Raw genomic sequence first — 13,492 nt, forward strand, 5'->3', positions numbered from 1 at the left:
AATAGCTTAGAAGTAGCCTTCATTTAGAAGTCACACCTGTATCAAAACAGCATCATGTGAAACCAAATGAGAAAGCAATCATAGTTTCTAATTAAAACAGAGGGTGGAATAAAATAATGTATTATTTTCTAATTTTATACGTAACCACCTTTGAATATCTTAGTTTACAATAATAGTTTTGACCCTGGATGAGATTTAGAATAACCTGGGAGCTTTTAATTTCTCCTGATACAGGACCTTACTCCCCGAAATTTTCATCCAGATGCTTTCGAACGGGGCAGAGACATCTGTATTTTTTTTTAATTTAAAAATATTTATTAATTCATTTTAAAGTAGCCATATTACATATTAACATAAATGATTATATTTTCCAGAACAACAGCAACAAAAAGATGTAGTGAGAAGGTAGCATTGTTCTTCAAGAGGCATCTGCATTTTAAAAGCTCCTTCGGTGGTTGATTCTTCTGGGCCACAGGCTGAGAACCACTGCCCTATATAGTAGCAACTATTGCTCACAGACACTATTAATGAGCTCCTTCACTGCTTACAGAAGGGCACTGAAACCTCAGCCTTAATTAGGGGGGAAAATACTTATCCGAGTTATAAAAATGGGTCCCTCTGAATATCCATGTTGGTATAATTAATCACAATCCATCCCACTCCATATATTTAAAAAGGTAGAAAGTAGAGAAAAGGTGGGAATTTCATTTCTTCTCTGAATAGGTGGTCTCTGAAGGACAAAGGATAGCTGTCTGTTTCTTGAAATGTCTTCTAATTTGTTGCCTAAGAGCTACTTTTTATAATAGGTAAGTGAAATGGAAATTTCATATAAAATGCCTTGGTGTTATTCACAAGGTTTTTTACTTTTCTTTTGAAGAAACTTAAAATTCCTTCTGCTTAGCAGGCACTGTAATGACTGCTAGTCCTCAGAATATTCTTTAACTTTAAGTCTATTAGAGAAATATAGTACCTTAACTAGTCAGAGTCTTTTTTTTTTTTTAGAAATTTTAGAAATGATGTTTGAAGTTAGCTTCTATTGCTATAATGATGACTCAGAAGAAAGGTTACCAGAGATTTAAAGATACATGTGTTCTGAGTTTATCAGAAAGGAAAGATGCCCTAAGTGCTCTATTCCTGAGCCCTCCTGATACAAGGAGGTTGTAGGGAGAGGGAGATACTTTCCTCTAAGCTTCTAGGCTCTTTAGGCTGGTCTAATAAATCTACATGGGAAAGATTAACAAGAAAAAAATAACTGAATTTAATGACATTTCTACATATGGGAACCCCACACACATGAGAATCAGAGAGCCCAGATACACGAGAGGTTCAGAGACAGAAAAGGAAAATGAGGTATACAAGACCTCCTGAGCTAAAAATGAGGTAAGGCACCTTCGAGCTTCAGAGGGGACAGTTGTTCGCGGATAATAAGAAAAGAAAGTGTTCAGTAATTACAAGTTTGTTCTGCCCCGTAGTTGGGTCATAAAGTTATATTCTAAAGGAAATGTTATTTATGTACTAAGTGTATATTCGAATGTGTCACTGCCTTTTAGTTTTTTAATGATTTTTATACTATATTCCTGCCACCAAGGCCTTTTAAAATAAATTTAAAAAAAAAAGTTATTTCTGGTGATACTGTTATTATGGGCAAGGCTCCTAATTTAAATTCTCCTAGGTAGTTAATTGGATGGGGGCAGAAGTTTCTCTGAAGCCCTTAGGGTCTCAGTTGCCTTTAGCTCAAAATAGTCCACATACCACAGAGGCACGTGTTGGGGTGACTCATTCTGAAGCCCTTCAAGGTTGAAGGTTGAAGGCTGTCACTAAAACAGAAATATCAGGAAAATTTTCTGGTGACCATAGGATCACCAGACAATCCTCTCTTGATCTTTCTCAAAGGCAATTTCTTGGCATTGTTTTTAAGTATCAACAAATAGCCTTTAGTGCTTTAATTTTTTTCCATCAGTGAAATGGAAGTACTTCCAGAAAGTAACAAAGTATTCTAAACTCTTCCTACTTAAATATTTATTAAAAAGATAGTGTACTTCATGCTTTTTGAGTGCCTCTACAAAAGTCATTGCTATGAACACTTTGGTGTCTATTCTTCTAACCTTGGTTATGCATGATGTTTTCCTCTATTATTTCACTTCTTTATTTTCCAAGTTTTCTCTCTTGAAACATCTTTTTTTATAATAAAAATAAACATCTATTTTCTAAAAGTACATATTCTTGTCTTAATGACTAAAATTAAGCATTTTGTAGAGAGATTTAAATTATGAGGTTGTTTACAATTTTTCTTCTCTTAGCTAGTGTCTTAATGGTAGCAAATTTGGTGCAGGTAAAACCAATTGAAAACAATCAGTTAAGTGTATATGTTTTCTTATACTATGAATATTTATTTTCAAATTACTTATTCAGTAGCTTAATAGTATTTGTTCGCAGCTTTTGAAAATGATTTCCAAATAAAGCTTGTAGATGGGTAACTATTATCATGCACTCAAGTAGTAAAAATACTATCTGAGGTGCAATAATGGGTTTCTTTTGGAAATCTCTGCTGTATGAGCTACTCCTTATAACATAAAGAAAAAAGGTATCATTTTTCTCTGATGATTCTGGTTCGTTTCTTTTGAAGGATATCTGTTCATGAAACTATTTATCTATGCTTGAAAACCTCCTTTTATAACCAGGCAAAAAACTTGGAGTTTTTTTTTAAATGACTACTATGTGATTTTTCTGAAAGTTTGTTCTTTTCTGAAAGTTTGTATGGGGTTCTTGAAAATGCAGATTCCCTTCATTATTTCACTTATCTCTTTCTCTGCTTAATCTATAGAATAATGCCTGTTATTCTCAGAAAATGTTTGCTAATTTCCTAATCCATTTTAAATGAAAATATTTGACCAGAACACTCCTCGCCTTTCAAAATGACTGCTGTTCAAATGCTATAACAATTAATAAACATAAACTACAAAGTAACTTAAGGGAAATAGCTAACACTTGCTGAGCACTTGTGATGTGCTGAATGTAATTCTCATGGGGTAATACTGTTATCATTCCTCCTCTACAGCGGGAGAGATGTGAGCAGTATTAAACAACTTGCCCAAGGTCACCTAGTTAGAAAGTGGCAGAAGCAAGACTTGAAGTAGAGCAGCTCCAGTGCCCATGCTCTTTGTCACTGTCCTCTGCTACAGATCTGCCCAATGCCAAAATTCTTTCACTACAAACTCAGTTTTATACCTGGTTTATAAAATCTTCCATGATTTCCTTAATTATATCAGAGGAAACCATCGATCCACCAGAGAGGAAAGCTTGCTCTGTTTCTATTTGTTTGGTGTCAAAGAATGATCTTATAAATTAGTGCCTACACTGTGGAAAACATTTAGAGTGTTCAAACTTGGTATAAAGAAGAAGTGTTCCCAAGGGCATGAGATTCTGCAAGATTTAAAAAGGTCTTTGGTGGAAAGTGGTTCAATGGCCAGGTGATTTGGGGGAACACTGCATTTAACAAGCCTTGATCGCAAAATTTCCTAGAGCCTTTTGAGGACTGCGTATTAGGGAATTCTAAACTCATTTGATAGAGAAGCTCTCTGGGAATAAGTGTTCTGAAGAAATACCTGAAATGCCAGCAATAACTAAGTTAGAAGTAACTGAGAGCATCCTCGTCTATTGTAAAAGATTTACCAGCTCTAAAAGGTAGTATGGTCCTTCTGGTTTGTGCATGTCTTTCTGTCATCCAACAACCAACTTCTCAATCTTTGTGATTGTTTCCAGCTAACAATTGTACATATAACTTAAATTAGTGATATTTTTCTCATTTAATCGTAGGAATTCAACTCTACTGGCCAAAAAAAAAACAATTTATTTTCTCTGGTAGTTGCTATTCTTAATCAGTTTCAGAATTACTCTATTAAAGAAGTATTTGAGTAGCTGCTATGTGACAGGCGTTACAACTGCAATAAACAATAGAGAAGGTTTCTGTTCTCTTGGAGTAGAGCCTGATGACCTAAAATAAGGAGTACACCTCTGGCCTTCATAGTGGGGAGAAATTTAGTACAGAATAGCCAGTATGGCCCCTTGCCTTACAAAAGACTTGGGGCTTAAACAACCGCCCAGTGTGCCACTGAGACCTGTACTTGACTCTTTTTTCATTGCTCTCTGCATATTCTTCCAGCTATCTTGCCTATCCACAGACTCAACTACTTGCTGTGTGCTGGCAGCCCTTATACCCATCGCAGATTCGAGAAGTTTCTCACTAGACTCATCCACCTAGATCTTGCACCAGCATTTCAGTCCTGACATGTCTACAACCGAATTCTTCCTCCTAGAAACTGTTTTTTTCCCCTGTGCATCCAATCTTAGAACACATAGCTATGATAAACCCAGTTATCCACGCCAGTTGACCCCAACCTCCACATACCATGAGTCATCAAAAACTGCCCATTTGTCTTCGTCAGTACTTCTCTCAGCCTCTACTAATACTTCCTTAGTTGAAGCACGTGCATCTCCTTTTTGGACGTTCTAATAGTCCCCTCACATCCATCATTCTCATGACCAAATAAGTGTTCATTCTTAAATGTTAAATGTAAATGTTTCTCTTTATATATTGTGTGTGGGGGGGAGGTCCTCAAGACCATCCTCAGTGTCACAATTCACTAGGAGGACTCGCAGAATTCAGGGAAGCTATTATGGTTACAGAGAAAGGATACACATTAAAATCGACAAAAGAAAAAGGCACATAAGACTGAGTCCAAGATATACCAGGCTCACGCTTCCAACTGTCTTCTCCCAGTGGAGTTGCATGGACAGCACTGAATTCTTCCAGCAATTCTACAAACTGCGAGAAGTATTGACAACCAGGAAAGCTCACCCAAGCCTTGGTGTCAAGGTTTTTTGTTTTTGTTTTTGTTTTTCAACTTATTTAAACTGAAAAAAAAAAACAAACCCAACCCAGTTCACTCATTTCTCTTACCTCTTGCAACCACCAATCTACTCTCTGTATCTATGAGCTTGGTTTTTCATTTGTTTCTCAGATTCCATATATAAGAGAAACCATATGGTACGTGTCTTTCTTTGATTTGTTTCTCTTAGCATAACACCCTTGAGGTCCACCCATGTTGTCGCAAATGGTGAGATTTCATTCTTTTTTATGGCTGAAAATATTGTATTTTATATATATATATATATGTATGTATATATATATGTATGTGTGTGTGTGTGTGTGTGTATATATATATATATATATAAAATACAATATTATGGACACACTTAACATTGTTTCCATATCTTTGCTATTGTAAATAATGCTATAATAAACATGAGGGTGCATAAATCTTTTCAAATTACAGTTTTTGTTTTCTTTGGATAAATACCCAGAACTGGAATCATTAGATCATAAGGTAATTCTACTTTTAATTGTTTTAGGAACTTCCACATTGTTTTCAATAATGGCTGCACCAATTTATGATCCCACCAACAGTGTATAAGGGTTCTCTTTTCTCTTCATCCTCGGCAACTTATTTCTTGTCTTTTTGATAACAGCCATCTAACAGGTGATATCTCATTGTGGTTTTGATTTGAATTTCCCTGATGATTAATGTTGAGCCAACATTTTCATTGACCTGTTGGCCATCTGTATATCTTCCTTGGAAAAATATCTATTCAGATCTTCTGCCCATTTTTTAATTGGATTGTTTGTTTTTTGTTTTGTGGTTTTTTTTTTTGTTTTTTTGCTATTGAGTTATATGAGTTCTTTATACATTTTGGATATTAACCCATTATCAGATATATGATTTGCATTTACAGTCCCCCATTCAGGAGGTTGCCTTTTCATTTTGTTGATGGTTTCTTCCACTTTGTAGAAACTTTTTGTTTAATGTGGTCCTATTTATTTTTGCTTTTGTTTCCCTTGCCTTTGGAATCAGAGCCACAAAAATATTGCTAAAACTCATTTTGAGGAGCTTACTGCCTATGTTTTCTTCTAGAAATTTTATGGTTTCAGGTCTTACATTCAAGTCTTCAATCAATTTTAAGTTTTGTGTATGGTATAAGATAGTGGTCTAGTTTCTTTTTTTGTGTGTGTTTTTTTTATGTGTGTGTGTGTGTTTTTTGCATGTAGCTAACCATTTATTGAAGAGACCGTCCTTTCTCCATTGTCCATTCTTGGCTTCTTTGTTGTAATTTAATTTGGGGGGTCTCAGTCCTATTTCATTAACCTATGTGTCTGTTTTTATGCTAATACCATACTGTTTTAATTATGATAGCTTTGTAATATAGCTTGAAATCAGAGAGTGTGATGCCTCCCGTTTTGTTCTTCTTAAGATTGCTTTGACTATTCAAGATCTTTCATGGTTCCATACAAATTTCAGAATTGCTTGTTCTATTTCTGTGAAAAATACCATTGGATTTTTGATAGAGATTGCATTGAATCTGTATATTGCTTTAGACAGTATAGACAATTTAACAATATTAATTCTTCCAATTAATGAGCATGGGATATTTTTTCATTTACTTGTGTTTTCAATTTATTTCAATAATGTCTTGTAGTTTACAATATACAAGTCTTTACTTCCTTGGTTAAATTTACTCCTAGGTATTTTTTTGGTGCAATTGTAAATGGGATTGTTTTCTTAAATTCTCTTTCTGATAGTTTTATTAAAGAAATGCAACAATTTTTACATATTTTATATCCTGCAACTTTACTGAATTTGTTTATTAGTTCTAACAGTTTTTAATGGAGTCTTTAGGATTTTCTAAATATAATATCATATCATCTGCAAATAGTAACGGTTTTACTTCTTGCCCAATTTGGATGCCTCTTCTGTCTTTTTCTTACCTAAGTGCTCTGGCTAAGACTTCCAATACTATGTCGAATAAAACTAGTGAGAGAAGACATCCTTGTCTTGCTCCTGATCGTAAAGGAAAAGCTTTCAGCTTTTCAGTGTTGAGTATGATGTTAGTTGTGGGCTTATCATATATGGCCTTTATTATGTTGAAGTATGTTCCCTCTATACTTACTTCATTGAGAGGTTTTTTTTTTAAATCAGAAATGGATGTTGAATTTTGTCAAATGTGTTTTCTGCATCTATTGAGATGATAGTATGATTTTTATTTTTCACTTTGTTAATGTGGTATATCACATGACTGGCTTGTGGATGTTGAACCATTCTTGCATCCCTGGAATAAATCCCGATTCATCATGGTGTATAATCCTCTTAATGTATTGTAGAATTCAGTTTGCAAATATTTTGTGAGGATTTTTGCATCTATATTTTGCAATATAGGGATATTGGCCTATAATTTTCTTTTTTGTGTATGGCGTTCTTATCTGGTTTTGGTATCAGGGTAATGCTGGCCTTGTAAAATGTGTTTGGCAGAGCTCTCCTCTCTTCTATTTTTTTGAAAAGTTTGAGGAGGATTGCTATTAATTCTTCTTTCAATGTTTGGTAGAATTCACTAATGAAGTCCTATGGTCCTGGACTTTTATTGGAAGGTTTTTGATTACTGATTCAATCTCTTTCATCACGACTCAGTCTGTGTAGGCTGTGTATTTGTAGAAATTCATACATTTCTTCTGGTTGTCCAATTCGTTGGTGTATAACTGTTTCTAGAAGTCTCATGATCCTTTGTATTTCCATGGTATGTTCTAACAGCTCCTCTTTCATTTCTTTACTTGAGTCTCTTTTTTCTTGATGAGGATAGCTTAAATATTTGTCAATTTTGTTTATCTCTTCAAATAACCTGCTTTTAGCTTCATTGATCTTTTCTATTGTCTTTTTAGTCTCTAGTTCATTTATTTCCTTACTTTTACTACCTTTGGGCTTCATTTGTTCTTTTTCTAGTTCCTGGAGGTGTAAAGTTAGGTTGTTTGAGACTTTTTTTATTTCTTCAGGTAGGCATTTATCCCTATGAACTTTCCTCTTTGAAACGCTTTTGCTGCATCCCATGAATTTTGGTATGTTACATTTCCATTTTTGTCTCAAGGTATTTTTTTTTTCTTTTGATTTCTCTTTGACCTATTGGTCAGTAGCATGTCATTTAAGCTCCACGTATTTCTGAATTTTCCAGTTTTCTCCATGTAATTAATCTCGTTTCACACTATTGTATTTGGAAAAGATGTTAGACAGGATTTCAATTCTCTTAAATTTATTAAGACCTATTTCGTGGCCTAACATATCTTGGAAAATATTCCATGTGCACTAGAGAAGAATGTATACTCTGCTGCTTTTGGATGGAATGTTCTGGAAATATCTATTAATCCATATGGTCTAACATGTCATTTAAGGCTGATGTTTCCTTACTGATTTTCTGTCTGGATGATTTATCTATTAGGGTACTGAATTCTTCTATTATTATATTGCTGTCTATTTCTCCCTTTAGGTCTGTTAATATTTGCTGTATATATTTAAGTGCTCCTCCAGGGTTCTTATTGGAGGTCAGTCATGTAAGGAACATGACTGATCTTAGCTACTCAGTCTTCAGCTCCCTAACCAAGGTCAAATTAATATAGTATAATCAAAAGCCCCTAAATATACAAAAATAGGCACTCACCAAAAATAACATTATTAGCATAAACTACCTGGTATGGCCCAAAGCCCAGGTATATAAAAATTTTTCTTATTAGGCAACATATTCTAAAGGCTCAAAAGTTATCTCCCAAGAGTTGTCAAGGGCCAGTCCTGATGACTTAACTTTTTAGCATACATTTCTTTCTCTTTTTCTTTCTTTCTCTTTTTCCTTTCTTTCTTCCTTTCTTTCTTTCTTCTTCCTTCCTTCCTTGCTTCTTTCTTTTTTTTTTTATTACATAAATTAACCCATTTATTCTAGGCTAGCAATATTTCAGATTGTGGAGCTTCTACTGGTCTTTCAATTCCTTCAGTCTTCTGATGGCAGACTTTATTGTGATGGCAGAAGTGGTGTTGTAGGTCCAGAAACCACCAGCTACTGTTTTCATGCAGGAACCACAGTGCCAGATCCCCACACCTCCTCTCTTCATCTTGGTTTTGCCACAGAAGGAGCCAAGTGTACTTGGCGTGCTGGCTGATTTTAATTTTCTTCACCATTTTTCCGAGGGAGGTGCCATAATGGATCCTGTATTTACCAACGATTCTGACTTTCTTGGTGCATTTAGCCATGTTGCCGCCAACTAGGTCAGAACCCACAGAGGAACCATTTCTTTAACTTAAACCTCTTGAAGATTTGTTCTGCTGCTCTCAGGATCAAACCGCAAATCATAAGTCTATTATATAAAGTTCTATATAATCTGGGCCCTGCCTCCCTCTTCAGCTTCTTCCTTTCTAGCCTCTCTCCTATTGACAGAACTCAGCTTTCATCACAGCCATACTAAATTCCTTGCCATTGCCCATATATGATTTCGCATCACTCCATGATGCCTTGACATTTACTACTATTTTGTCAAGCTAGAATATGCCTCCCACTTCTGCCTAGCATATACCAGTCATGTCTTAGAACTAAGCCCATATGTTGCTAGGAGGCCATTCCTATTTATTCCCTGTCATCTCTCCATCCATTCTCTCACATTGTCACCTGTGTCTACCTGTATAGTCATAGCAATAAAACTTTATTGCATAGATTTAATTAAACAATTGTCATCCTCTACTAGATTAAGCTGTTTGAAGGAGGGCCTGATATAGCTGATATGTCTGATTCTCAGTATGTAGGTATTTGAAAACTTTGAAGCCCTGTTCCCAGATTCCTAATCTTATGCATGTCCCACAACTCTAGACTGCATTATGAAGTTGCCCTAAACTTTAAAAGCACTATTTAAAGCATCCTAATGTGTAAAAGACATCTGTAAACTTCTTGGACATGCATGATTTTGTAGAACTTGATGAAATAAGTTTCTCATTAAGTTATAAGCTGATCGAAGGGCCTGTTTGGGGGCATTTCTCTGTACTGAGAGTTTATCGAAAAGTAAAATGAACAAGTGCAATCATCCAATGACAAATTTGAAGGATAACTGTAGGGCCTATAAGTCTTGGGGAGGAGAATACAGAGTGTTCTGATCATCCTCCTGGGGAAACTGAAATAAGAGAAGGTATGGAAGCTCATACCACAAAAGGAATGTCTACTAGAGACAGCCTTGAGTTTCCATTTCTCTGTCTTTCCATTGAACCATAGGGGTCGAAGACCTGTAACCTGGAAGTCAAAAATCAAATTTTAAGTGTTCCAGGCCTGATATCTGAGTTGCGCTTACATTCCTGAACTTACACGTATTCTGGCTTTAGAATGAGTCCACCTAAATGTCCTCAGATGAGGTCTCAAACTTTTTCCCTGGCATCTGTTCCTCAACAAAGAATATGACTTCTTCAGAAAAATGGTAAATGAGGAGATACTTCATTTCTCTACTCAGGTGGCTGTGAATTCTGGCCCTATGGGGTACAGGCCTGAAGCAGCTTAATGGACATTAGCTGTTATGCCACATCCTGTACTAAGTCTGCTAATTTAATCCTCTCAGCTGCCAAATGGGGTGGGTATCCTGTTCCTGAGTCACAAAAAGCCTATGCTATCTTGGCTTCCTGACAGATTATTTAACAGCTGATACCATCTAACACTGAGACCTTAAGAAATGTTGTATTTAAAGCAAGTTCAGAAATGGCCACTCATATAGACACTTCATTCACATGAAGTAATTCAGATCATTACCTGGATAACCAATGATCGTGGCTCAAACTGCTGATTCTTATGTTCATAAGGATTTTATTTTCTATTGCTATGTTTATAAAGTATAAAATGACTTGCCATGTAGTGAAAATTATGTTTGAGAAAAATATACAAAGCTTACTCTTGTTTCATGTACTCCTTAGCATGCCTCAGGAAAAGAGTATATCCTAGTTTCAAAAGAAGTTCATTGGGATTTGTTCAATAAATTCATGACAGATTGCTTCCTGAAGTTGCCTAAAGCCATACAGAACGGAAGCTAGGAATGCTCTTCTCTTGAAGATCTTTCACTGAAGATATTCTAGATTATCCTAGAACATTATCTTTTTAATACTATTTCCAGGAAACCAGATAGAGTAGAACCCTAGTCTGACCAGTAATGTTCATTATGAGTACAATATGAATGTACTGAAAACAATGTCCTTCCAAACTGAGAAGTTCTTGAGTAAGCCTTTAAACTGTATTTGTAATTCCTTCTCTCTTTTTCCTGCCACCAGCAAAACCTCACCATGCCTAGGATCCTACGTGCTCTTAACTTGAACACCATGTTGCAAGAGATTCAGCATGCAGGGAAGTTCTTGATTCAGCACCATGAATTCCTCATTCTCCTTACATTAGGATATTCACTGTTCACTATTGGAATGGCTTTGTCAAGTGATGACTGGATAACTTTTATTCTTGGACTAGTTTTTCTTTGGGTACTGATACTAAACATATGAACATTATAGTACAACAATGGAGAAGGTGAGTTCAAGGCAAGCGAAGCATTACTATGTCTAACTACAGAATGAACCTCCAACCTAATGTGGACTGCAAGAGTCATGATGAGCCTATCATCCACTTTTGGGTGCAGAGCCAGGCCTCAGATGTATCTTAATATTATTAACTCTTCTTAAACCTGAAATTTTAGCCTTTAAGCTACAGCAACAAAAATTTTGCTTCTATTCAGCTTTTCTTATATCATGTTTGAGGCAGAGGGAAAATTCTTCATCTTGATAATTCCAAGTTCTCTCCAAATGTAAGTAAGTGGTACAATAAAGTAATCAACAAGAGAGGCGGGTTTAGGGGGAATTTCTTCAGAGCCAGTTTACAAAACCTTTCCTGGGTTCCGGAGTCAGTGCCCTCCAGAATAAAAAAGGGCAAAATCACTGAGCCTATGTGCCTATGTAACTTTAAAACAACCCATCACTTAAAAAGTAAAAGTCAAGGGGGACTCAACGTTTATAGGCTTTGCTACTTATAGAGAGCACAAATTAGGTGGGCCCCAGAAAACATGAACAAAACCAATACAACGATCCCTGTTTATTAAACAGAAACTACTTGGGCAGTGCCTTTTGTCCATTCTCAGGATTCTGATATTGCTGATAATATGTATGTGTGCCGAGGCCTACGGTCATTGCCTTTTTCTCCCAGAGTATTTTCTCTTCTCTTACAGTCCACCCCAATGAAGAAAAGAGCAGCAGAGCCAGGACCCATTAGACCCAGATAGACATCTTGTGGTTCTCATCTGGGGCAATTTCGTTTCCTGGAGAACACTTGCTGATTTCTAAAGTCACTTTTGGTTATCACACCCTGGAGAGTGTGGTGGGAGGAGGGAGGTTCTACTGGCATTTCTGATGGGTAGAGCCCAGAGTGCTACTCGATGTCCAGTACAAAGGATAGCCCTCTCACACCAAGGAATTATCTAGGACCGTACTGATCCAAAAAATTAAAAAGAGTCTACGGCCATGCTACCCTGAATAAGCCCGATCCCGTCTGATCTCAGAAGCTAAGCAGGGTTGAGCCTGGTTAGTACTTGGATTTGAGACCACCTAAAAAGACCAGGTGCTGTAGGCAGGAAAAATAAAAAAAAAAAAGGGGGGAATTGTAAGCTGACAAGGTCCTGGCAATCTGTGATGTCAACCAAGGGTTGCCTTGCCTAAAAAATAAAAAGAAAAAAAAAAAAGGAAAAAAAGGAACAAAGCTAGAAGGAACAAAAAGAACTGCAAGATGATCATTGTTCTGAAACATACTCTATTCTTATCAAAATGTGAATCATATTGGTTCTCACAGGATCACAAAACAGGATGATGGGAGGACACACTATCACTATTCCTCTATAGTAATGTGTAGCTGGGATTAAAAATAATGGACAACACTGCAATTTAATTTCACACTGTAGTTTAATAACTCACAAAAATGCTATGTCCCTGACACAAGCACAAAGTGATTAAAAAGTTATTATTAAAAGGAAATGAGACTTCTTAGAGAGTAATTGTAAAGAATAAAAGGTAAAAGTCCTTCCTGACAACCCCATTCCTCACAGTGAATACCCTTAATAACCATTTGCACATTATTTTTTTCCCCAAAAGATTTCTTTTTATTCATAATGTAAAAGTTTCCTAATTAATCATTTAATACTTTATCCCAAAGTCCACTGTCTAATCCTAATGAAAATCTATCCAGCCTCTGGTACTAGCCACAAATTTGAGGGCTCACAAGTAGGAATTCAGGAGTGAGAAATCTCACATATAAAAGCCATCAGGCCTTGAAGAAGGTTTCACAGGCCTGGCCATTATTTCACAAGACACACTCCTTCTTCCCAACTTCTCTTCAGGGTTCCATATGCCCAAAAAACAAGTGGAAAAAAAAATACATATTTGATTACATATTTGATTCCACTATCTACATCATCCCATGTTCAGACAACTATCGAATCCTATTATTTCTTCCTTCATTCAAAAAATACTTTATTAAGAGACTATATGCCAAGTTCTATGCTAGGCTGTGAGAATATCAAGATAAATAAACATAGTTCTTGCCCTCAAGCATATAGCTTGCAATG

At 36.0% G+C, this 13,492-nt stretch overlaps 1 protein-coding gene and 2 pseudogenes across 1 annotated transcript in view; 1 reads left to right on the forward strand and 2 right to left on the reverse strand.

Moving 5' to 3' along the window:
- LOC120620420 (group 10 secretory phospholipase A2-like) overlaps positions 1-13,492 on the reverse strand; it is a 43,653-nt gene that overhangs the window by 22,804 nt on the left and 7,357 nt on the right. Inside the window, exon 4 of the mRNA XM_039885392.1 lies at positions 3,673-3,762. Coding sequence (XP_039741326.1) covers positions 3,673-3,724 — 52 coding nt within the window. The 5' untranslated portion in view covers positions 3,725-3,762. The remainder of the gene's footprint in view (positions 1-3,672; positions 3,763-13,492) is intronic.
- On the reverse strand, positions 8,788-9,137 carry LOC120620421 (60S ribosomal protein L37a-like; annotated as a pseudogene).
- LOC120620657 (uncharacterized) lies at positions 12,386-12,504 on the forward strand (annotated as a pseudogene).

Source organism: Pteropus medius, unplaced genomic scaffold (genome assembly GCF_902729225.1).
Source record: "Pteropus medius unplaced genomic scaffold, Ma_sr-lr_union100, whole genome shotgun sequence".
NCBI lineage: Eukaryota > Metazoa > Chordata > Mammalia > Chiroptera > Pteropodidae > Pteropus > Pteropus medius.